At 38.0% G+C, this 25282-nt stretch overlaps 1 protein-coding gene across 1 annotated transcript; it reads right to left on the reverse strand.

Annotated features, from left to right (window-relative positions):
* Positions 1 to 219: 219 nt before the first annotated feature.
* Positions 220 to 10065, reverse strand: LOC139795313 (cysteine-rich venom protein TEL1-like). The gene is given in 10 exon segments (XM_071742166.1): positions 220 to 366; positions 1427 to 1515; positions 2385 to 2479; positions 3168 to 3313; positions 4603 to 4690; positions 5140 to 5259; positions 6505 to 6566; positions 9510 to 9547; positions 9549 to 9644; positions 9980 to 10065. Coding segments are annotated over 10 exon segments (816 nt in total). The 5' UTR covers positions 10051 to 10065; the 3' UTR covers positions 220 to 355.
* Between the last annotated feature and the right edge of the window lie 15217 nt (positions 10066 to 25282).

Genomic DNA, 25282 nt, shown 5'->3' on the forward strand with positions numbered 1-25282 from the left:
AGGATAATGTGAGAAGCTAATTGTTAAATATGCCTGGTACCCTAATTCCTATTTTCAGTTAGATCTCCACTATGTTCTAGACCATTCTACAAACAGAATAAATACATCCTCCTACAGCTGGTTCTCCTAGGAGCCACAGTGAAGTTGATCCTTCTCCATATGTGGGAGAGCCAGGATGGAATCTGTTTTTTGTGAAAGAAGTCACTAAAGAGATGGATGTCCAGGAATGGAAAGGTTGGTTCTGTTATTTTATTTCAATTTTTCAATGGCTGGAACCAGAACAATGAATTTGATGAAGCTTGGGGATACATCCAGAAGATTTGCCAATACAGTTGGAATAAACATCTTCAAACTTTCAAAGACTGGCTGAAAATGAATTGAAACACAAAATCAATCATAAATGGCAAACCAACCTGCAGCATTTTCTTTTGGAAAAAATTTTCATCAATGTTTCTCTCCTCTGTATATTTTCCTCTTTGCTGACATTTACTCCACAGCAGCATCCAAACCCTTGGACCACATGCAAAATTCTGAGCTCTTTCAGGGTTTCTCATTGACCTTGCAAAGTGCTTTGAAGCTTCCTTCCTCTACACTACAGCTCATGACAAGAGTTAGGTTAATTATGTAACAGAATTAAACTTGAAGTTAAATCTTGAGGAGTTTTTATATTTTTTTATATGCTTTTATATTCTCTTTGAGTTGTTCAAAGTCAGATTTGCTGCTTTCTTATCAAGTGTGTTGCTTCTACTCTCTGATCAGCCACCATATGTCAATAAATTAAAAAAAAGATAATGAAGTCTCCTCCTTCCCTAGAATTTCCTAGATTTAAGGATGAGTTGCCTCTCCTGGGTATGGAAAAGCATGCAGGCACTGCTCAGCAATAACAAACACATTCCTGTATTATCAACACTGTCTGCAGCACAAATCCCAAACATAGCCCCATAGTAGCTATTATGAAGAAAGTTACCTCTGTCCCAGTCAAAACCAGAAAAAAATTGTAGCTGGAAATCTAAAGCTGAGATTTCTGTGGTATAAATGTATATTTTACTTTCTTGCAATCAATGAAGCTTCTTACATTAGGGAGCATTCATATGGGTTTCCATATGGAGACCCAGACAGTGGGCTCTTTAATGAATGTATTAGGCCTTAGGAATATCTTGATCCGTGAAGTGGAGGGTATTTGTGTTCCAGTGTACACCAACCACTGTCTAACACTTCCCCACCCTTATGATAGACTCTTCTTTCTTTGATTTCACTCCACAAGTCATCCCACCAAGGTAAAGGACTTGCCATGCTGGAGTGGGGATCTGTGTTTTGGGCCTGGTATTTGAAAAACTAATTTTGAAAAAATTCCATTTTTGAAATTTGGTTGGGACTTTTTTTTAAAGCATCAACTCAACTCACAATTCAAACACATAAAACTTACTGCATAATCCATCTTCACAAGCATTAGGGCAATCACCACAGGGTTCCCCCTTCTTGTAAGGTGTTGGAATTAAATGTCTCAGATTCCCCCTGAAACATCAACATTACCAACATAAGTTATAATGTCATGAGAACATATAGAAAATAAAATGTGCTTATACAGATGCCTACTTATATTACTTTCCACTCAGGTTATAAGTCAAACAGTTTTTATAAAATGGGGTTTATCTGGAAAGGTGTTGGTGGTGGGGTGGTGGGGCAGGGTGGATTTTTCAGTCATGGCTTATGTCCAAAGACATTAGAAGCTCCTCCCTGCTGGTTTTAGATTGGTTTCTATTTCTTCTTGTCCTACTCTGATTAGCAATAATTAAATTAATTTCCCCAAATCGAGGGTGTTTTGCCTCTGATGGCAACTGATGAGTTGCCCTTATCTGGACCCATGAGATTTTTGTCATATTTTTTCTCTCCCTGTCCTGCTGAAGAGGGAGGGTGACAGAGCAGCTTGGTTGGCTGTTGGCAATGAGCCAAGGTCGACCCACCAAGAAGTATTACAATATGAATGTGAAAATTAATTTTAGGCAGTTTATTAAATCACTCTTTCTTAAAACTGCCATAATGTGGGCATTAATTATATTTTTCACTGTGCTCTACATATTGAAATGCCTTCCTGAACCAAGATTTCAATTAGAACGGAGAAAAAAAATTGTGATTTACTATTATGAAAACACAGGATTTTTAGGCAAATGAAATTTAATATGAAAGTGTCAATTTTACGTGGGTTATGATTTTGCTTGTTTGATAATTCTTTTAATGAGTGTGTTTCTGCCTTCTCACATTCCTAATATGCTCTTCAGTCCTGTTCCTCAGCTATAGCTGATGTGCCTTGTTACAAATTCCAACATCACCCAACTAATTTTGATGGTATAATAAGAAGTTCCAGAATCAGAATCAATACGTACGCGGGGCAGTAGTGGCAGACATAGTAGTATTTGAATCTCTTGTTGGGACAGTAAGCAACAGCACATCCAACTTCGTTAGAATTGTACCAAACCACCTGTAAGTATAAAAATAAAAACCGTGGGAGACTGAAAATTATACATTTCAAAATCATTTAAGTACATTATGCATTAAACTAATACTTGTAACTAAGTTAAGTCACTTTAGTTACAGTAAAATTAATGTTCCACCTTGCTGGAAAAACTTTTTTTTTTCACTGCTTTCACACCTGAACCAAATAAGATTTAGGACAGTGATAATTTATCACATACGTATGTAAAATATTTGTATTAAACTGTCTCAATTACATATGTTTTCATTTACTTAAAACTGTTGAGGAAGATGTAGGAATGTAAATGTAAATAATTTAAGACTGTAGCCTGTGTTTCAAACAGTTGAATAAGCCATTTTCCAACAGGAAAATCTGAGTCAATGCAACAAACTTATTTATAGTTCTTTCCTGATACCTTAATAACCCAGTTCAAGTGGCTGAGCAATTTTCTGATGTTAAACAAACAATCTTGTTTCTTCCCGAAGTTTTGAAATACCAGCATATTTACTCTTTACTCTGTAAAAACACTTAGCCTACTATTTTCATTTTGTGTTACTTTGAAATTTTCATCTTGTTTTAATGGCTCTGTTTCTCACGTCTCCATCACATTCATTACCTTTAAATGTGAGGGTAAATATGCTTAGCTAAGCTAATGATATTTATTCAGTCTGAGAGACATAACAATTGCATCTACCTGAGTGTAATGGCCAATCACAGAACCTTCTGGATTTGCTCCAGTCCCATATTCAAAATTTTTGTCCTCATTGTACCAGGCATCTATAGCTCGTGACCAGGAGGAAGGGGCAGTTGACATGTAGAGATTTTCACCACATCGTTTGTCTGAAAAGAGAAAAGCACAGAGAACATTGGAATGGTCTCCCAGGGGAAGAGTTCCCTCACTTTACAAAGTTTGAAGTCTCAGCTCAATCAGGGCGCTGAGACACTTCAGATAAACAATAATATTAAAAGAGTTGGACCAGATGATCCTTAACATCCCCTCCAACCTGACATTCTATGAGAAATCCATGAAATATTTATTTGTCTGAGAAAAAGAAAGCAAGAGGCAGGATGATTTCCAGAGAAGTTCTCATCCCAGATGGGACAGCAGGGAGGGGTTTTTCCAGTTCAGTGACATCACCCATTGTCAATACTGAAGTTGTCACTTGACTGGTTTCCAGCATGGGCAGCCTGTTTGGCTGGTACTTTGGTTGCTGTCAGATCTTTTGAGTGCCTGTAGATACTCCTGCACAAATGTACCAGAGATTTGTGACTGTAATTTTGTTATTTGAAAAGTAGCAATCTTGTCATTTTTCATTCAGGTCACAGCTCAGGAATCTTATTCCAATAATTCAGATTTAATTCTGGTACACAGGAAGGTGTCTTCACTATCATGTGAAGTCTGGATGTGCGGGTCTGGATGTGCATTAGTCCTTGCCTAGGGTTCACCTTAGGAAGAACCAGAGGATTTGGTTCTTAGGCCAAAAAAAAAAAAAAAAAATAAAAAAATATGAGAACTGAAGGACAGTTCTCATCTTACATACAGGATGGACACATATCCAGCTGTGTTAACACAGTACATTTGTAACCTCAATATCCAAAGACTGAAGTATTTATATGAACCTCCAAGACAGTGTTAGGTTACAAGTTGCCAGGGGGTTAAAAATTATGAGTTTTGTCTAAGCAATTATGTTTAGCATCACCAGTGGGTTTGGGATCTTCATCTTTGGCCCTTCCTTCTCAGTTTCATCCAGCAAATGGAAGCTGGGTTGTGCAGTAGACAAGGTCTTGATTGTCTTCTTTCTGATGGATATTTTGAGAGAATGTACTTTCTCACTATGATTTTTTTTCAACTGCTGAAGAAAATAGGATATACCTGTGTAAAACTGATACATTTGGGATGAGAATGGGACTGAACTTCTCAATTACTGGACAGATTTATAGCAATAATTTTGCCTTTTTCATGTAAATAAAATACAGAATATAAACATAATTTAGGAAAAAGAAACAAACAAACCCCAGACAAAAAAAAAAAAAAAAAAAAAAAAAAAGCCAAACACAAAACAATAAACCAAACCAACAAAACAACTGGTTACATCACTAATACATATGACATTTTTCTGTTAGCTTACCAGTTGCCCTCATGGCAGCAGTGCTGTGGCGTAAGGTACATTGATTGGCCCAATTTTGAGCATTCTCTGCAGCTGCAGTGTTCCATTCCTTCATGAAAGAAGGAAATGTTAGACACACACCAAATAATAACCCCTCATGAAGGAACAGCATTTGGAAATTACACTTAAAAAAAAAAAAAACACATTTTTTTTTAAGAGGGGCTGAGGGGAGGGAAGGGTGTAGGAACCAAGTTACTATGCATGCAGGAGAATATAAATGGTGAATTCTGATGATTGTGTCAGAAAGAAATGAACAATACCATAGCTCCTCCTTTTCATCTTCTTTTTCCTCCAAAAGAAAGATACATTTTTGCACATAAACCACAAAATTTTCCAGACATTTTTTTCCACCTTCATGTTTCTCTTGGTGCTGACCATGGTCAACCCTCAGGAAAGGTGAGTTTGTGGCTAGATAAAATAGTGTGACCTTGCATACAGTCCTGTGTCTCTCATGGGGTCCATTACTCATTAGAAATAGATTTACAGCACACAACTTACCATCTTCATCATGTCACTGGCAGGTGGATTTACAGCTCTCCTGAGGGCATTATGCTTGTCAACAATCAGCTGTTGCTGATCAGCTCTGCTAGTTGACAGAGCATCCAGACCTGTCAGTTCCTAAATTGAAAGAGCAAAGTTATTTTTCTGTTTATTTGAAGCCTACTAAATTCTGAATCCTGTCTAGGAAACACTTGTGTCAACCAAGGAGATGATCTTTGTGATGAAGAAGTTACTGCAATGTATTTTATCTCCTAACTATCTCTAGGGGTGTGAAAAAACACTTTAAATGGTTCCACAATGTAAAGCTTAGCAGCAATAACACCAGTTCCTGCATCATAACCCCCTGTGGAAGGCTGAGAGATCCTGCAGCATCTCATGTGCCTGCAGACTATAAAATGCAGGCAACTGAGTTAGACTTAATTACTATTATAATAATTTCCTTCATGGGATTTTGAGGAAATAGGATCTAAAAATCAGCTGAAGGGATTAATGATCTTATGATGTGTTCCCCTTCTTCAGTATTTTAAACTTGCTTATCAATGTATTTTGATTGAAGGAACTTGTATAATCACAGGATCATCACAGGCTCTTGTGTGGGTTCATCCCACTGAACAAAAAAGTGTGCCTGGGTTTTTCATGCCATAGATTCTCTTCCACCCTGGCCATAACTGTTAGCATTACTCAAATTTTTCATGTGTTTTCCAGTTAAAAGGTAGCACTGTGAAGAACTCTGCCTCTTTACAGCCATCGTCTCTACTCTTTGAGACTGCAGCATAAAGAGCATAAATTGAAGAATTAGGGGAAATGTGGTCCAGCCTTCCATCATGTTCATGTTTCTGAAGTAGATTCAGCAAACTTCAGATTAAATATGAGTTGGGAAGAACCACTCTTTTGTGCCTTTTGTTATTTTGTTATGCTCTTTGGGGGAAATCAGTGCTACACATTTTGAGAATGGGACTGTCAACAAAGGGAGAGGCACATATCTCAGGACCTGTAGGACAAGAAGGGGAGAGAATTAAGTAACTTTGACCTGTAAAAGCACTGATAATTAACAAGAAGAGGGCTGGGTCTTGGGGGAAATCCAGATTACTGGATCTGTGTATTGGAGCTTCGGGGAAACAGAGATCTCTGACCCAACTCACAAGTAACAAGGAGCCTACAGATGATTTTGTGTTGAAATGTAGAACCTGTCTACTGCTTTAAAATTAAGCAGACTTCAAACATAAATGCTTTTTAGATTCTAGATAGCTAATCAGACCCTTTCTCGATATGGTCAGTGTACACAGGAAAAGCAATGTTCATTCAGATACTGAGTGCCTCAGGTCTCATCCAGATTTTCTGACTATGAAGTACGGATCCTACCTGTCCAGTGGATGGAGGCAGCACAGCTGTGAGACACAGGAACAGAACTGGCAGGATCATCTCTGAAAAGGGGATAATGAGGATTTAATTTATATTTTATAGTGCCTTAATTTCCCTGAATTCATCTTTCACACAACTCATCTGTATTCTGTGTGTTTCCTGGCTTTGTCTCAAGTAGCAAGGTGATGTTTTCTTTCTCTCTTCCTATTTTCAGAAGTAGAAAAAATAGAATCCATTCATCCTTTGCCTTTCCAAATTTCTATGAATCATCTGTTTTTTACGTCTTTTACTTCCTGCTGTAACCCTGGCCAAATACCTTCACCCAAATTCATAGTACAGGAGGACATTTGCCCTCTCCTTCATGTAGGAAGGCTTCTCCTCATTCCTGTACTATGGAAGGGCTGGGATGTAGCTTTTAGCTTGTTGCTGTGTCTGCATTAGCCTGAAACTGCCTTCTCCCCATCACCTGCTTTGACTCCACTGCACTGGTTGAAGGGGGTATTAGACATCCAGACCATGTTCAGACCTTTTTTACATTTAGGTCTCTGGGACCAGTTTCAACCATCTTAATGACCAGCACTGCAAAGCCAGAACTGGACGGACCAGAAATGGATCAGCACTGGCTTCATGGGGAAGACTTGCTTCAAAAAGTTTTTCTTCTTTTTTTATTACTTTGAAGGTAACCCTTGATTATATTACAGGTAATGTGGCAAGGCAACAGAAAAGAGAGAGGACTGTAATTGAAGAAATAACCACCAGGCTCTGGAATCCGAGGCTGAAAGCTCCCACTCATCCCACTGCAACAACCCAGAAGGAAACAGGTCATGGGTAATAGTTCACTTCAAAGTTCTGGTGTCTGATTCCAATCAGTTACATTCAGCTTTTTTTCTGCTTAGGTACCTTGGGCAGGCAAGCAGGTAACTAGAGTGGAATTTACTTATTTTGGCATTTTTCCCAGCCTCCCACTACAAGGCACATTGCCATGGAGTTACACCATTACCTTCACTTCTTGTTTGGTTTTGAGGGGCTGATGGTTTTAATTTTAATTTATTCTTGAGGAAACACCACTTGGGTTTGCTGATGTTTCCATAATTACCAAAACCCCCTTTACCTCAAGGCAACCAGTTTATGTAATTCACAAGGTGCTCTGGCTCATGGAGAACATCTGGGTAAGGAAAACTACCCTTTTCCAAAAGGTACAGCAAGTCTCATTTTCCTCACCAGGTTAAATTGCACCAGAGGTGATCCAGAGTTCCCAGACTGTGAGCAGGGGAAGTGCTCCAGCTCTGCTAAAGTGTAAAACCCATCAAAATAGACTGGGACTATGGACAGCTGGAGCTGAGAGGCCAAAAACTGGAGAGATTTGCCACATCTATGCGATTAAACTCTCAGAGCCTTCAAAATAGGGGGGCTTGTTCCAAGCACATATAGTTGAAGAAAAATTTAGTTGATATGTGAGAAAAAAATACTGGGAAATATTCTGATTACTAGCAGTATTTATTTGTAATTAATTTCCTGTTCTTGATATTACCTTATTTACTTATGTTTAATTTTGGCACCACCTATGCCTCCTCGAAGTGCTTCAGAATCACAGAAGATTTTTTTGTTACTAAATTTTATACCACTTATTCCTTAGAGCTATTACAAAACTTTGCAGTGTATATGATCAAGGTATTTGACAGTAAGAGGTTAAACTCCCAATAACATGAAATATTATTATTTTCACTTCATTTCTAACTAGAAAGTAAATAGACGTAGGGGTTATTTTTAGCTGTATCCATTACATGAAAAAAAAATTTCTTTTAGAACAAAATGTGATGATATGCAAACAGAAAGCAACCTTTTTTCACACAGAATCTGAAAAAATAAATTCTCTGTTTCAATTGAAAAATACTTTTTCACTGAAATTATGAAGCTTTCAATTTTGCAAACCAAACTAAGAAGTTAATTTGAGGACATAGGCAAAGTTTTCATTCACTATAATATTTTCCATGAATTAACTTACTATTAATTGTAATTGGTAATTTAATACATGACACAAGTTTCAAAATGCTATTGGAATTTTTTTTAAGACCCAGTGGGTTTCCTGCTCCAAGATATTAACATACTTTTGGCACTCCCACTGATTTCAACCAAATGCTTATAGTTTATGAGATGTAAATTTAATTGCTCTGCATTAATTTCTAGGCACAGGTCCTAAAATCAGTCTCTCTGTCCCCCTCCCCTGTTCCCCCTCAATCAAACACAAATCAGGACCTGTGCCAAGTCTTACTGACTTTCCTGCAATTCCATCTGTGGACAGGGATCTGCCACAGAGAGATGGTGCTTTAAGCATCCCTGGTTTGTATGAGTTTAGCAAACTTGTGTGAATATGTTTTTCCCATCCCTTCTTCTAAAAGCCAAAAAAAAAAAAAAAAAAAAAAAAAAAAAAAAAAAAAAAAGAGAAAAAAAAGTATTAAAAAATTCCCTTAAATTATTCATATAGTTGAGTATCTATCAGAAAAGGACATTCCCATTATTATTGACTATTCTTGAAAAACAGCTGAAATAGAATACTATTCCCAGTGATTTAAATTGTACAACATCGGTGAACAAATTCCTACATAGCAGCCACCTTGCAGGGGAATGGTAAGTTGCACAAGGTGGTAATTTTCCCACTTTGAAAATAAGTGGTGATAGCTACATATACTTGTAGAATATTCTGAATTGATTATGTATCCAATTCAATATGTTCAGTCTGTCTCTTTTTCTACGTATCTATAATCTGCCAAGACACTTTTTTTCTTGCATACAGGCAGCTTTTCATCCAGTTTTAATCACCAGTTTTCTCTCTCTTTTCTTCAGGTCGTGTTATGCTATTGCCTATATAATCCTTATTTTTCACTAAATAAAATCCTCTTTCTGTGACTATCCTGTTTGCTCAAGCAGCCTTCTGACAACAAGTTGCATTTTAACACATGACAAAATTGCAGTACTTTAAACAAACAAAAGACTCTAAATCTTACCTTTTCTTTTTAGGGAGATTAGAAATTTCTCCTTGTCCTTCAGCAGGTTGTGGAAGTGACCAGAGCTCTTCCCTGGGGGTTGATTTATAGCTCTCCTGTTTCCTGATAGGAGAAGGTGACTCAGCGTCACAGGTGCTATAAAATTCAAATAGTGACCAGATAGAACAACTCACTTGTCAAGAGCACATTCTTCCTAGAGGGAAGTTATTTGCTTCTCTTCCATTTGTGCTGCTTCCTCTTACTTCTTGGATTGGAAGAGATGAAATATTTCTACCTGAGTTTTGTATGCATTGCTCCTTAGATGTGGAACTTGCAGTCAAGGAGAACACCAGGTGCAAAAGCTCTCTGCTAATAATTGATGCACCTGGTTGCAGTGAGACTTGATCTTAATCTCCAGCAATGCAAATAAACTCAGCTGGCTATGGATGTGTCTTCAGACTGACTTTGTAGTAAACAAGAGAGAATCTCACCTGTTGGCTTTTCCATGGTGGTAAAAAAAGTCTTGTCCCAAGTTGCTGTTGATGCTGTGGCTTCTTTGCATCAAGCCTATTGGATGAAAGCTGAAAAATTTCTGTGACTGATACTTTTAACCATTGGCACTTGATCCAGTAATGAAAGATAAAGATCAAAAGATTATTGTGTCCACTAAGTTTCAAGCCCATGTAGTAGTTTGATTTGACATTTTTGGGTACATGGAGTAAGATGAGAATGGATGGAAACACTGCCAGATCAGGAGGGTGTCCGTGTGCACATTTTGTCTCAAATAACTGCTGATATGAGCAGCTGTCATTGTATGCTTTTATTAAAAATATTGCTATTTTTCTATTAAAATTCAGGTCTTCCTTCCTTGTAGTCATTCAACTCCTACCCTGGTCCCTTGTGCAGTGTGCCTTCAAAACAATCTTTTGCTTTCTATTACCTGGGAAACCACTAAATTGGCTCTACCAGACAAAATGCTGTTGTTTGTTGTTTGGTACTTACATGGAAAGGAACCCACTGTCAGAAGTTTGTGGTTGACACCAAACTGCAGGGAATGGTCAATGTGCTCAGTAACAAGGCTGCTGTGCAGAGGAATCTCAAAAAGCTGGAAAAGTGAGTTGTTTGAAATGATCTGGAAGGAAACAAGCAGTAGAGACCACTTGTCCAGGGAACAGCTCCAACAAAATACACTTAAGCTTCTGGGTGACAAGTTGGATATGAGGAACCAGTGCACCCTTCAACAATGAGGGCTGATCATGTAGAATCATAGAATCCTGGCAGGAAGGGATCTTCAACATCATCAAGCCCAACTGTAAGTCCTATACCACCATAACCAATAAATCACCTCCTGAAGTGCCTCCTCTACCCTTTTTTTGAACACCCCAGGGACAGCAACTCCACCACCTCCCTGGGTGACCTATTCCAATGCTTCACCACTCTTTCAGTGAAGAAATTCTTCCTAATATCCAACCTGAATACTACACTCCCTCAGCCAGTATGTCCTGAGAGTGCTGGAAACGGGTTATGCTCATTTTTTCATCACATCTGGACCTGTGTCTTGACTACTGTGTTCAGTTTTGGAGTCCCCAGTACAAGCAAGAAATTAGCAAACCAGAGTAAGATTAGCCAAAGGCCACTGTGTTGGTGAAAGGTAGAGATGGACTCTTTTACAACATGGCCATGAGGTAAGGGCCACAGGTTGCAATCCTAACTAAATAAAAGAAAAATAATTTTTGTAGTGCTGAAGCACTGAAGAAAATTGTCCAGAGGTATGGTTGGTTTTGCATACTTGAAACTGGAGTAGGTGCTGAGCAATCTAATCTAACTTTCATGTTGGTGATAGTTTGAACATGGTGTTAGCCCAGAAGAGCTAATCCAAGGTCCTGTACAACTAAACCTCTTCTAAGTTTGTGTGATATTTATATTGACTTTATCTTGACTTCAAGATCACAGACTGGTTTGAGACCTCTCAATCATCTGGTTAAATCTCCCCTCTCAGACCAGGCTTCTCAGAGATGTTGTGCAGTTGGGTTTATGAATGTCTCCAAAGGTGGACACCCCACAACTCCCGCCTTACTGCTGGGGGGTTGGACGAGATGACCTTTAGAGGTCCCTTCCAAAGCAAAACATTCTATGATTCTCTGGGTAAGCTGTTCTGTGCTTCACCACCCTCACTGTAAAACAGTTTTTTTTATGAAGTTTTAATGGAATTCCCTGTATTTCAATTTGTGCCCACTGTCTCTCATTCTCTCCCTGGATACTACTGAGAAGATTCTGGTTCCACTTCCTTTACACACTCCCATCAGCTGTTTGTACATATTCATAAGACCCCCCTTGAGCCTTCTCTTCTCCAGGCTGAACAAACCCATCTTTCTCTCTCTTTCCCCACGAGAGATGCTCCAATCCCCTCATCATCTTAGTGGCTCTTCTCTGGACTTGCTCCAGCATCTTCATTTCTCTTTTTTACTGGGGAGCCCAGAACTGGATGCATCATCCCATTTAGTGCTGAGTACAGGAGAAGGATCAATCTTCTAGCAATGCTCTGTCTTCTGCAGCCCAGGATGCAATTGGGCACTTTTGCCACAAAGGTACATTGTTGGCTCATTGTTGAATAACTTGTTCCCAATCAGGACTCCCAGGTCTTTCTCTCAAAAGCTGCTTTCCAGTCAGTTGGTCCCCAGGGTGTACAAATATATGGGGTTTTTCTTCCTTAGGGGCATGACTTGAGCAACCTGATGTAGTGGGAGGTGTCCTGCCAATGGTAGGGGGGTTGGAACTAGGTGATCTTTAAGATCTCTTCCAACCTAAACCATTCTCTGATTGTATTCAGACTGCAAAGCCTTCAAGATGATGAAGGAGGTGGAACATCTGGTGAGAAAAGGCTGAGGGAACTGGGTCTTTTCATCTTGGAGAAGAGGAGGCTGTGGGGTGACCTTATTAACTTTTATAAATATGTAAAGGGCAAGTGCCAGGAGGATGGATCCAGGTTCTTTTCAGTTATGTCCAATGACAGGACAAGGGACAATGGATACAAGCTTGAACATAGGAGGTTCCACATAAATATGAGGAAAAACTTTTTTACTGTGAGGGTGACAGGACTGCCCAGGGAGGTTGTTGGAGTCTCCTTCCCTAGAGACACTCAAAATCTGCCCAGAAGTGTTCCTCTGTGACCTGCTATAGGTGACCCTGCTCTGGCAGGGGTGTTGGATTTGATCTTTTCAGGTCCCTTCCAACCCTAACTTCCTGTGGTTTCCGTGGTTTCTGTGATTTCTGTGATTCTATGACTTGGTTGTATTCCTTTTTGTAACTTTACACAGTTCCTGTTGGTCCATTTCTCCATCCTGTTGAGATCCTTCTGAATGGCAGCACAACCACTGAGCTATTACTCTGAGCTACTCCTCTCAGTTTCCTGTCACGTGCAAACTTGCTGAGCATGTTCTCTGTCCTGTCACCTATATATATGATTAATGAGGGTGTTTCATGTTTTTGTGTCCAGTATTGAACCTTGAGTGGAACCACTCTGGTTTTTGTGAGCGCATCTTAATTTTCTCTGCACTGTTCTGTTCTGAGAATTCTTTTCTTTAAATTTTTTTATTTTTTGATTTTTTTTCTTTTCAGTAGTCCTGCATTGTGAAGGGGTGGAGCTGTCTCATTTTTTTCCTGTCACAAACTAAAAGCCCAAGTGCTCACCTGGAGTTTCGTGCCTGTTACGCAAACACAGCAGTCAATAAATACATTGCTTTTAGAGTCAAAAGAGGCTTCTTGGCAGCCCTCCCACTGGTATTTTGGACATAATCAGCCACATTATTTTCTCATGCTCTATATGATGAAAATGTTCTCAATTATTCGAGCATATCAGTTTTTTATTAGGCTGAACAAAAGTCTACTCTTTTCTACATATCTGCATTCATGTCAGGGAGGTAAGTCCTTTAGTCCTTTGTGAACAGAGTAACCTCAGATCACACACTTGATTAATATTTTGAGTCCATTATTGAGATTCCAAACTATATTAATAATCTTTAAAGAAACTTGATGCCTTCAGCTTTTATTTCTGCCTCACTTTTGTGCTTCCCAAGGCCACAGTTTTACAAGAAAATGATGGAAATATTATACCCATCAAGCACAACCTTTGGAAAACTGCAGCCTGAAGGCTCCACTATGTATCTTTAGGAATAGAGTGGTTGCAAAATCAATCACTGAGGCACAGTGCTTCTATCCCAAGGACTATACTGGTCCTTTCAAGAGTCAAAGGTTCTTTCTTCCTTCTTCATCATTCCTAACCTTGCATACAGAGCAAAAAACCCAGGCTCTTCTATCGCTCTTCCCAAAGTACTAAAGCCAGTAACTTTAAGCAAGGATGACTTAGAAGAAAGTTAAACATCTCCTTTAGTTAGTGACTTCAGATTTTTGCATAGCAAATGCATTTAACAACAGTGCATTCATTTAGAAACACTACGTTTCAAGGAACTATTCCTATCAGGCAGAAAATATGCAACTAAAAATGAAATTAAATGTCCATATTTTATCTGAAAGAAGTGCTCCCATGTTTAAGGTGAGATGTTGCTTGCCTCTATTCTAGCAGCATAGCAAGGCTGTATAACAACAGTCTGCATCATACCATGAGATCCTCTGTACAGTTAATTCCCAACATAATGGCTGTTACCAATTCTGATTTTAAAAATTCCAAGAAAGAAGTGTTAGGTGTCATAGAAGGGAACATCTATGATAACCCTTTGGAACCTGTTAAAGGTGATAGAAAAGGAACATTCTGTGGATCTTTATAAATATCCAATATATATTTCTTACTTTTTGTTGAGGTTGGAATTTTTAAAGAAAAATATATTTTAAGAAAAAAAAAATTTAAGGGAAAAAACATGTATTTGTTTCAAAGTTTAGTATGTTCACTGTGTGCTGCTCTGAACTAGTGGAGATCTCACTGACTTTCTCCCCAAGGGGATTTTCAGGTGCAGTTGAGCCTTTAGCCTGATCAAACCCTGAGGAATGCCTAAAGCAAGAATCTGTTACAGAAACAGCAATGTCTTGTGTTTAAGACTAGTAATGTAATTTAATAAAAAAACAGAGTTGGAATTAAAAATTAATTCTACAAAGGAATCTGAGTGGAAGAAAATTTTGCTGCAAAACTATATTCCCATTTTTCTCTATCCTTGCATGTGTGCATTTATCTCTTCATGACTCGGAGTAGAGAAAAAAATCCACTGAGTGAGAAGAATTGTGATCACAGTGCAAACACATTTTTCTCCAGAACCTGTGGTTTCCAAACCCTTCTCATCAGAACAAATCTTTGGGTTTTTTAGGCTTACTCAAGACAACTTGGTTGGACATCCAGCCATTGTTTCACTGGCTGTGAAACACGAAGGATCTTAATGGCAGTGCAGAACGTGGCCTTTCATGGGCAAAGTGAAAGAAAGGGAAAAGCCCCAAATGTTTTTGAACAAAGAGACCCTGTCTTAGTAACATGAACAAGAAAAGTTCATCCACCAATATAGCATAGTCAGAAACATTAATATTTATTTCTATTTATAACGTACTTCCAGTTTTATTGAGAATCCCCAAAATCTCTGGGAGTCATTTATTTTCCTTCTACAGATTAAAAACACATCTTGCTCTCCAGTACTTGAACATGATTCTGAAAGACTTCAGAAGTAATTTTTTTTTTTTTTTTTATCTCCCCAGGTATTCCATGTCAATAGATATTGCAATACAGGAAACTTTATCTATCAGCTTGAATATCTGAAGAAATACTGTGCCAAAACTACATCAAGTGTGATGATAATGCAAGAAAGAAATACAGACAGAGCTACTAAATCATGCATTTGGTTTAATTTTAAGAAGTTTTTGCAGCCTATACAACATTCTAGCAGTGGCCACATCCTGGATGAGGGGTTTATATAGTTACATCCCCTTTGAAGTCACTTCAAATCAAGGTTTATTAGGAAAGATAATACAAAGTTCTGAAGGAAAGGATATTACAGAGATCATTAAGAATGTGTCGTCCAAGTCTTTTATGTATCTGGAAAGGGATAATTTAATTAAATGCACATATTTACCTTTCATCAAGACTCCTTTCATAGACTTTGGAAATTAACTGACATAAACTTTCATTTCATCCTGAAGTTGATACCTAACCAAAATCATACTTTGTCCTAGAAGTACCTGTTTATCTTATGATTACTGAATGGCCATATTAAAGTTTCATAGTTTTTTAATTGTTTCAGTTTGAAAAATTATTTTTATTTAACTAATTCATAAAAGACATACAAATGTTAGCTTAACCTCAAATTTGCAGAGGTTAAGACAGAATTTTTGGTGCTCACCAAAAATAATAATAATAAAAAAAGGATCAAATGGATGGGAGAGAAGTGAAAAAGTTCAGGACTGTCAGGAGGTAACTTTGAGCGTTAACACTCTAAAAAAATTCACTGGTAAAGCTATTTCTGGGCATATTTGATAAGCATTAATGGATGTGTTTATTCAAGTAATATCAAAAAAGTGTAAATAATATTTTTTGCAGGAATAACAGGAAAACAGTTTCTTGTCAAATGCAGGAAGTTTGTGGCTCAGTCACAAATGGGCTGGAGCTTCTATACACAAATCCAGCTCTTCCTATCTCCTCCTCTTACAGAAAACATCAATAAGAGAGATCTTCATGATGCAGTTTTTAACTCATATGGTCCACATCCCCCAGAAGCCATAGCTGGCTGATACTTCCAGTTCTGTGCTATGCAGGTGGCAACTTGCAAAGCTGGATTTCCACATGGCCTGGGAAGTTTGAAGTGCAGACACAGAAAGGGGGATTTTGTTGCTGAAACATAGATCTCTGTTGCCAATTTTGCTGTAGCACATTTGAGACATATGCATGGTACTGGCAGGTATCACACAGCCCTTATTGGAGGCTGCCCTTCTGGAGAGTCAGATGGTGGCTGGGTAGGACATTCTGCACTGCTTAAAATAACCCTAAATATCTGTTTGTAGGCAAATGAATCACATCCTTATTGTTAGAGGCATCATTGAGTTATCTGGTCTGGCCTCAGCTGTGCTTCAGAACTCTAGGGATTTCCCTGAAGTTGTTTGTCATATTTGCAAGGCTTCTAAAATGACAAGAAATATCAGAGTTTGGACAGCTGGGTATAGCCCACTGTGATTTAGTGACTTTCTTTCAGATATTCAGTTCAGTTGCCTCATCTTGAGTGCCTGGCAGTGTCTTACAGCTGAGATGCTGTAAGATGTTCTGCCTTAACACTGCTACTGATTCAGAAAGTTTGAGCTTCCCATTGATATTTTGTCATATCTGGCAGCTCTGGGTGGCTGTCTCAGATATGCCATGGCATTTTACACAGCCAAGAATATCTGAACTCAGGAAAAGAAAGCGCAGCTGAATGTTAGGCATTTACTCCAACCTTAGGACTCAGTCCATACTCAATGAAGATAAAATTCAGACACTTCTATCCAATCTACACTTGACACGTTTTTTCTCAGTCTCAGGAAATAGTGAACCAACCTCTACAGGTGCTTTATGTCTCCAGTGACTGAGTGAGCCTGTGACAGGATTCAAGTTCACAAACCTAATTTTGGTGTCTACATTTGACCTTCATGTCTTGACTTATTTTGTAATCACTTCCAGTAAGATCCAGTTGTGTACAGGCATCCAGAGACACTTAGTGTAGATGTTCTGGAGCTCCACCCTTTTCCGTGGCATGAAGGATTTCCACCAAGAGGATGGTAAATGTTGGGCCCCAATAAATCTGTCAGGGTTTAACACTGGCCCACTAATTAAACCGAGTAACAGATGCTCTCTATTAATCTCTCTCTCCTCCCTGATAAAGAAAGGAGAGAGAATAAGGGAGAGAGACTGATGGGTTGGAAACTAAACTACACAGCTTTAATGAAACAGTAATGATAAATAGAAAAAATTACTAAATCTATACAAATATACAGGAAAATTGATCCCACATTCCTCCCCCCTTCCCCCCAATAACTCTCACGTCACCCCCGAGGCTGCAGGGCAGCTCTGGGAAAGTCCAGGCTGGAATCCTGGGGTCAGCAGCAGTTGGGAGCTGGAGGCAGGAACACACAGATTCAGGCTGGCATGGATCAGGAGCACAGGCAGAGGAAGGGATGGAATCCTCCCAGGATGCTGAAGCAAAACAGGGAAGGGGCAAAGAAAGGGAAGCAGGAAAGGCAGGAAGCTGGCTTGACCCTTGTGATCCCTCAAATTTATACTGAGTATGATGTGCATGGGATAGAATACTCTGGTCAATTCTGGCATCTCCCTTGTCCATTCCTCCCCAAAGGAGGCTGCAGGTGGGACCTCTTTATTCCTTCTGGAGGGCAAAATGTTCCTCAGAGCTGAGCAGTTCCTTGGTTCTGCAGCCCATTCTCCAGCTGTAACTATAACCATGGAGTGTTATCAGTCCTAGAATCAGACACTGACTGAGAAACTTGCTGTTAATTTCAGCAAGTGCAGCTCCTTACAAGAGACTGAGCTGAAAGCAAAAGTACAAGACAGAAAATCACCTTTATCCTGGCCCAAACCAGGACATTTAGTAATACCTTTGAATATTCCAGATACTCAAGTGGGCCATGTTGTTTGTTTAGATTTATAGGTTACACTATAGAGTAATGCAATCCAGTGTAACTAAAATATATCTTTCAAAGTCACAGAAAAATCAAGCGTGCTTGATACTTTATTCCCTGGGAAAGGTTGCCCAGAGAAGTTGTGGTTGCCACATGCCTGGGAGTGTTCAGGGACAAGCTGGATGGGCTTGGAGCAACCTGGTCTAATGGGAGGTGGCAGGGCAGGGCAGGGAAGGGAAGGTTGGAACAAGGAGATCTTTAAGGTGATCTTTAAAACCATCCTGTATTTAGAGTGAAGATGTTACTCTGAAGTGAGAGTTTAGGAACTTTTATTTTATTATACATGCTTTTTATTTTAATGAAATCATTAAATATTCCTTCTTTGTTTGCAAGTTCCCAGACATATATAGGAGCACTCTTTTCCTTCAGGGTTTTTTCTGTATTGTTTTTTTTTCTGTTGTTTTCCTGCTAGGACCTGATCAGTAGCCACTGATGGCTGTTTCTGTGTGTGTGCATGTGTGGTTGTGAGCCTGATGCCATATTTGAAGTCTTTCACCTCGTGCCTGTCTGACAGCTGACCAAGTACTGAAAGTGTCTGTCACAGACAGATTTTCACTGCAGTTCACAGCTAACATAACAGAGGGAAAGACAGCTCCCAAAATGCATGAGGAAACGTGCTGGGAAGATGCTGGGATCTCTGCACAGACAGAGTGTCTTTTGTCTCTCGGGCAGAATGACTCCTTGGCTCAAAGCCCACAGCAAAGGGAATAACAGAGCAGATTCATTTGGCCCTAATGCTGCTACATGACAGTACAGCTGGGAGTTCAACTAGAGACAAAGGTGGGCTCTCTCTATATTATTTTTTCTTAAGCTCAGTAAGTTGCCTTTGTCTCACCTTTCAATACCTTCTTTGTATTCACTGTGTTTGCACACGTAGCCCAAAAGCTAGGAATAAGTTACAGTTGCATTGCAAATGTTTTCTCATGCTGTTTTCATTGCATTTCTAAAAGGACAAGAGCCTATTATTGATCAAAGTTATATATATATAAAAAAAAAACAGATGGTATTTTTCTTTTCTATATTAGAAAATATCATAACAATCTTCAGTTGTGAATGGTAAGATTTTTTTTAACACAGTTTTCATATGTTAAAATCTCATGTCTGATGTCAGTGAATATATAGAGGTCCTGTAGTGATTAGAATAAAAAAGACATCAATGAAACATAATTTAACTCACTAAAAAAACAGCTAAAAACAAGATGCATTTTATGCTGGAAATGTTTGCACAGCTCTATTGATTACAGAGATCTTACACGCTCCTAAAAGAACATAATTTCTTCTGAACACTCAAAAAATAATTACTTTAATGAAGAACTTGATTTTTTTACTTAGTATTTTTTCTTTTTTTCTTTTTTCTTTTTTTTTTTCTTTTTTTTTTTTTTGTAAAAAGTAGAATCTGTAAACAAAGAACCCCCACCCTCCCAACCCCATATTAATATTCACACCAACTCTTTTTATCTTTTTACAGTTATTTACAGCTGGTATTTCACACTTTCACCATTTTATTGATCACTCTCTTCACCCGTTTCAATGAACTACCAGTGCTGATAAATGTCTTGTTTTCTTCTGAGGTTCTTGACTTTTTTTTTTATGCTTTGTAGCTGCAATTCCTTGATTCATTCAGCTGTAGCCCATCAGTGAGTGGCTTGAATATGGAAGCAATAGCTCTGCTCAGAACTAGTTTATTGTTTCAGTAAGATAAAACTCCACAAGCTTTGATATGTCAAAAGGAACTCGTTGGGTATTATATCTCTTCTAGATGAATAATTTCTCAAATATCCAGCCAAATCTCAGGAATTACCATTGATTCTGTACTGATTTCCCACAGCACCTGGGATTCCTGCAGGTGTACAGATTTTTCAGAAAGGATCCTGCTGGCAAACCAAATGGAGCCTCAATAAAAGAGTCTGGAGAAAGCACCAGTAACTTAGTTGGTGAACTTGTGAGCTCTATTCTAGCTCCATTTGAAATATTTTTCTTTTCTCAAACAGCTAATTTGGGTAGAGAAACACAGAGTTTTCCTAATGTATAAAATGCACAGTAATTTTCAGATTTGAAATTTGCAAGGCAAGCCCAGATGAAAGGAGCAATGCATAAAAAACACCAAAGACAAAAATGTGCTAAAAATGCCTAAACGCTGCCAAATAAATTATGTTGTCACACATTTAGTTTGTAAGAAAGACAAGGTAAACAGAAACTTTTAAATGGAATTGCTGGAGTTAAGACCTATGGTCTCAGGCTTTATCTGTTATGTCTCTATATTTACATATATACATGTGCTTAGATTGTGTATTCTCCTCTCCTTCTCTATACATACATAGAGAAATAAGTACATGTGTATACACATACATACATATCTATCTTTAGCAAATAAACTGGTTCCATGGATTGTTCCCTAGCTCTGAGACCAGTTTGTGACACTCTCATCCTCCAAACTGGACGACTGACATAAAACTGGGGAGATCTCTGACCCATGCTGCTTCTTGAACCATGCTTGGATATTATTTGGGTAAGAGTTAGATAGACAGGCATTCTTCTACCCATTACAACTCTGAGGGAATTAATGGAGCCCACAGAGCTATTGATTTTGGTTGCATTGACTGGATCTGTGCTGGCCATGGGGGGACACCTGCCTTGAACATGGGCACCTCTGTATTTGTACTCAAGGCAGGTAAGTTGAATTCCACTTTCATGCTGTCAGGGCAACTCTGAAAGTGAAAACTCATGGATAGATTGATTTGCTCAACCAAGTGAAGACTTTTCTGAATGACTGTTTTTCTTGCATATCTTTTTTTTTTTTTTTTTTTTTTTTTTTAAATAGAATCTTTAAAGCGCCATTTGAATGTGCTCCATTAATAGGACAATATTACAAATATTACAAAACAAAAGATGAAGATCCTTCCAAGGCTCAAAAGTAATGCCTTGGATGCCAAAGATGTTTAAAATCACTGCTCTTTCACTCTTCCTGACATCCTGCACCAGTGTTATCAGCTGTTCACTGCAGTGCAAACAGAGTAACAACCACCTCTAGTACAAATCAGCATGAATTAAGGGCCATATGTTGACAATACATTGCAAGTATCTAACCCAGTAACACTGTAAGCTTAATGGTTCATAATTTAAAGGGTATTAAATCCCTTAATTATTTCTGCTTTTATTAATTGGATTTTCTCAGTATGGATGTTGTTGACTTGGCTCACACATTATAAGGAGACATTTCCAGATTTCAGCAAGTCAAGCAGAGGTACATGAAGATGACTCCAGGGCTAGACTTAAAGGTATCACTGGAGATGATAAGGAAGCTGATTTTCTTCAGCTTGGAGAAGAGAAGGCCAGTGAGGAATATCTCATTTATACTTCAGCAAGGCCTGTATAAAGACCTTCTTAGAGATGCAAAAAAATTCACAAAGAAAGGGTATGGAAATCAAGGTGGGATAATGTGGTACAGCCATAAGAAAGTCCCATTTCATGGTTCTTATATTATAAGTAGCCTATAAGAAAGGAAAATAAGAGCTTCATTAGCATAAATGCCAGGGAAGGCAGCAGTTTCTCTGTATATTATTATATTCCTTGTGTTATTGGTCATGTGTTCTGAAGAAACCAAGCCACCACGATGACTGTAGAGATCCTGGAGGTTATTATGGATGATTTGGGTCCTTTTGCTTTTTTTCCATTCCCCCTTCTTTTCCCCAACTGTCTTGAGGATGCTCATGGAGGATGACGACAGTTAATGCTTTTCTTTTTTTTCTCTTTCCTCTTCTTTTTCTTTTTCTTCTTCTCTTTTTCTTTTTCTTCTTCTCTTTTCTTTTTCTTTTTCTTTTTCTTTTTCTTTTTCTTTTTCTTTTTCTTTTTCTTTTTCTTTTTCTTTTTCTTTTTCTTTTTCTTTTTCTTTTTCTTTTTTTTCTTTTTCTTTTTCTTTTTCTTTTTCTTTTTCTTTTTCTTTTTTTTCTTTTTCTTTTTCTTTTTCTTTTTCTTTTTCTTCTTCTTTTTCTTTTTCTTTTTCTTTTTCTTTTTCTTTTTCTTTTTCTTTTTCTTTTTCTTTTTCTTTTTCTTTTTCTTTTTCTTTTTCTTTTTCTTTTTTTTCTTTTTCTTTTTCTTTTCTTTTTCTTTTTCTTTTTCTTTTTCTTTTTTTTCTTTTTCTTTTTCTTTTTCTTTTTTTTTCTTTTTCTTTTTCTTTTTCTTTTTCTTTTTCTTTTTCTTTTTCTTTTTCTTTTTCTTTTTCTTTTTCTTTTTCTTTTTCTTTTTCTTTTTCTTTTTCTTTTTCTTTTTCTTTTTCTTTCTGTTTTTCTTTTTCTTTTTCTTTTTCTTCTTCTTTTTCTTCTTCTTCTTTTTCTTCTTTTTCTTTTTTTTTCTTTTTCTTTTTCTTTTTCTTTTTCTTTTTCTTTTTCTTTTTCTTTTTCTTTTTCTTTTTCTTTTTCTTTTTCTTTTTCTTTTTCTTTTTCTTTTTCTTTTTCTCTCTCTTTCTCTCTTTTTCTCTTTCTTTCGTTCTGTTATTCTTTCATATTCTCTCTCTCTCTCTCTTTCTTTCTCTCTTACTCTCTTTCTTTCATATATACTTGAGTAACTGCTGTATTTCCCCTCACCACTCTCTCCTCCCAGTGTTTTTACTCACTTACTGCCAGTCTGCAATAGCTCAAGTTGCACAGGGTAACCCATTTAGAGGTGCCTGTAAGGGGCACACATATGGCCCGTGATAGAAACCTCAGGTTTACATTCTTAAAAATTTCCATATGCTGCTACTTTCCCAAGCTGTCCTCACCTCTATGCTATGTAAATGTGTGTCCTAAATCTTGTCATTCCCAGATCAATGCAGCAAATGACTTACTGAAAACTGTATTCTGCCAGTTGTTCAAATGTGCAACTGACTTAAACAGAGAAGTTGATATTCTGGAGACTACTCAAACCTTAATGTTAAATATTCCTTTCTGAATCAGTTGACATTGACTGTGACTCTAGGCAATTAATATGAATTTCCCAAATGACAGCCATTTTCCCCTGGTAATTTCCTTTTTATTCCATGTGACTCAAAAACAATTTCACCTGGGCAGATTATGACAGGTTGCTACTGTGAATCTGCTGCAGCGCTTCCAGGGATTCATAATATTGTTTGCATTGCTAAGTACTGTGAGGAAAAAATATCAAAGTTAAGGGATTATGCTCTGCTGAAGCTGATTAAACAGTTCTTTCAGTTTTCATCGTTATGACAAATAAAAATCTCTTATGCACAAAACCAAGTTGTCCAGGTTGTCTGTTAATGAAACAGATGTCAGTTTGCTTAACTGCCAGATTTTTTTTTTTTTCTTTTTTTTTACCTTACATCCTTGAATTTCTTCCTGAGCAAAAGTTAGGAGTGTGCTCTTACAAAACATTTGCCTACATCATAAGAAGATTCTTTAACTTGGCTCTTCCAGGATATAAAAAAGTGGTCTTGCCCCTAGATAAAGCAATTTGAAATGCCTCAGGGAATCCAAGATACCCATGCGTTGGGGCTGACAGGGAGCCATGCACAAGATCCACAGCCTTCTGGAGCAGCAGCTGGGTCCTAGACAGGACACCTGTGAGTGCATAAGGTAACCATATAAAGGATGGATTAAGATGTGTGTGCTTTTTTTTTTTACTTCTGTGTAACAGAAGTAACTTGAACATCTTGCTCAGGTGTGTACACTACATTGCAGATACTGAAATCTGCAATGACCAGTGATGAATACTACCCTGAAAGACAGATGACTTCAACCTCACCCCTACATTTGTATGCAAATTTAAGAGACCAAAACCAGGTCACTATATACTGAAAATACCTCGTAGCAAAGGTAGCAGGAATCTCCTGCAGTCTAAAGCTGAGGTAGGAATTTTTATTCTGTGTGTAACACAGCTACCATGCTCTGTTGACTCCTTTGACTCACAAACAAATACTCATGGATAATATTCACACTGGTTTACTCATATTTGTTCTGAATTTAAAAGAAGAGCTAATCCCATCTCAGTTGAGATGGCAGGGAGTTTGTTATGAACTGAATAAAAACGCATCCGGTAATCCAACCAAGGATTATTTAAAGCAAACAGGTAAATCAAATGTCCTTGACTGAACTTGGAACGGATTAGTCAGCTCAACATTACCAAAGCCACACCAAATCTTCACAAGGGTTGTTGTCATCTCTTCCCTTACTCTTTGGTCTGTGATTGCTCTCATAGGGAGAGTTTCTGCAGGGGTTTCTCTTCACACAAAGTTGAGATCAGTAAAGTTCCTCTGAAAATTTCAAATTACGTGGGATGGGAAAAAAAAAAAAAAGTCTTTCCTTTATATCTGGTTCCAAAAAGACAAATAATTTTGCTCCATGGTGCTGCAGTTTCTACCCAAAAGAAGCAAATATCTTGTGTCTGTCAACAGTTTTCCTGCCATGGAATTCCCACTTGGAGTTCTAGGACTGGCAGAGAGTTGCTGGTCTCACTCATTGCTATAGCCCTTGTCTGGTATAAGGAAAACTTAACATTAGCATGATCCAATAGGTTCTGAACACAGGTACTAATAGCAGTACTGAGCAAAGCAATAGAAGTCTGGCACAATTTTGGGGAATATTGCAGCCATTGTCATGGCTGTTTTCAGTGCTATGTAGCAAAAGGTTCATTCTTCCAAAGCAGGATGATTTTTATAGCTCATGCAATACCTGAAGTTGACTTTTCACCACTGCCCTGGATGTTGTTGGTTTATTAAACATGAAGGTTTGGGTTTCATCAAACTGGTCCTGAAATGAAGGTGATCATGGGTTATAGGTACTTGCATAGTAGGTGTTTTTAGTCATAAGAGAAATGGAAATAATACCAAAAAAAAAAAAGCATGACAAAATGTAGGCATCTCCAGAATCAAAAGAGAACAGTGTATAAATGAGACAGAAAAAGTGCTTCAAAATAGCATTTTGGACACCTCTCAAATATCCTTATCAACATTAAGCTTATCAATCTTGTGTGTCTATATGTTACCACTTTCTGACTTAACTTGAGTTTATATCAAGGTTTCCTTGTTTTGGTGTGACAGCCTAAAGGGAACTGAGGTTTAACAGTTTTTGAAGTTTCTTCATTTCACACATTAAGAAAATGTGAGACAAGGAGCACAATCAACTCAAAGGAAGGGGGCTTGCCTG

Source organism: Heliangelus exortis, chromosome 3 (assembly GCF_036169615.1).
Source record: "Heliangelus exortis chromosome 3, bHelExo1.hap1, whole genome shotgun sequence".
NCBI classification, from domain to species: Eukaryota; Metazoa; Chordata; class Aves; order Apodiformes; family Trochilidae; genus Heliangelus; species Heliangelus exortis.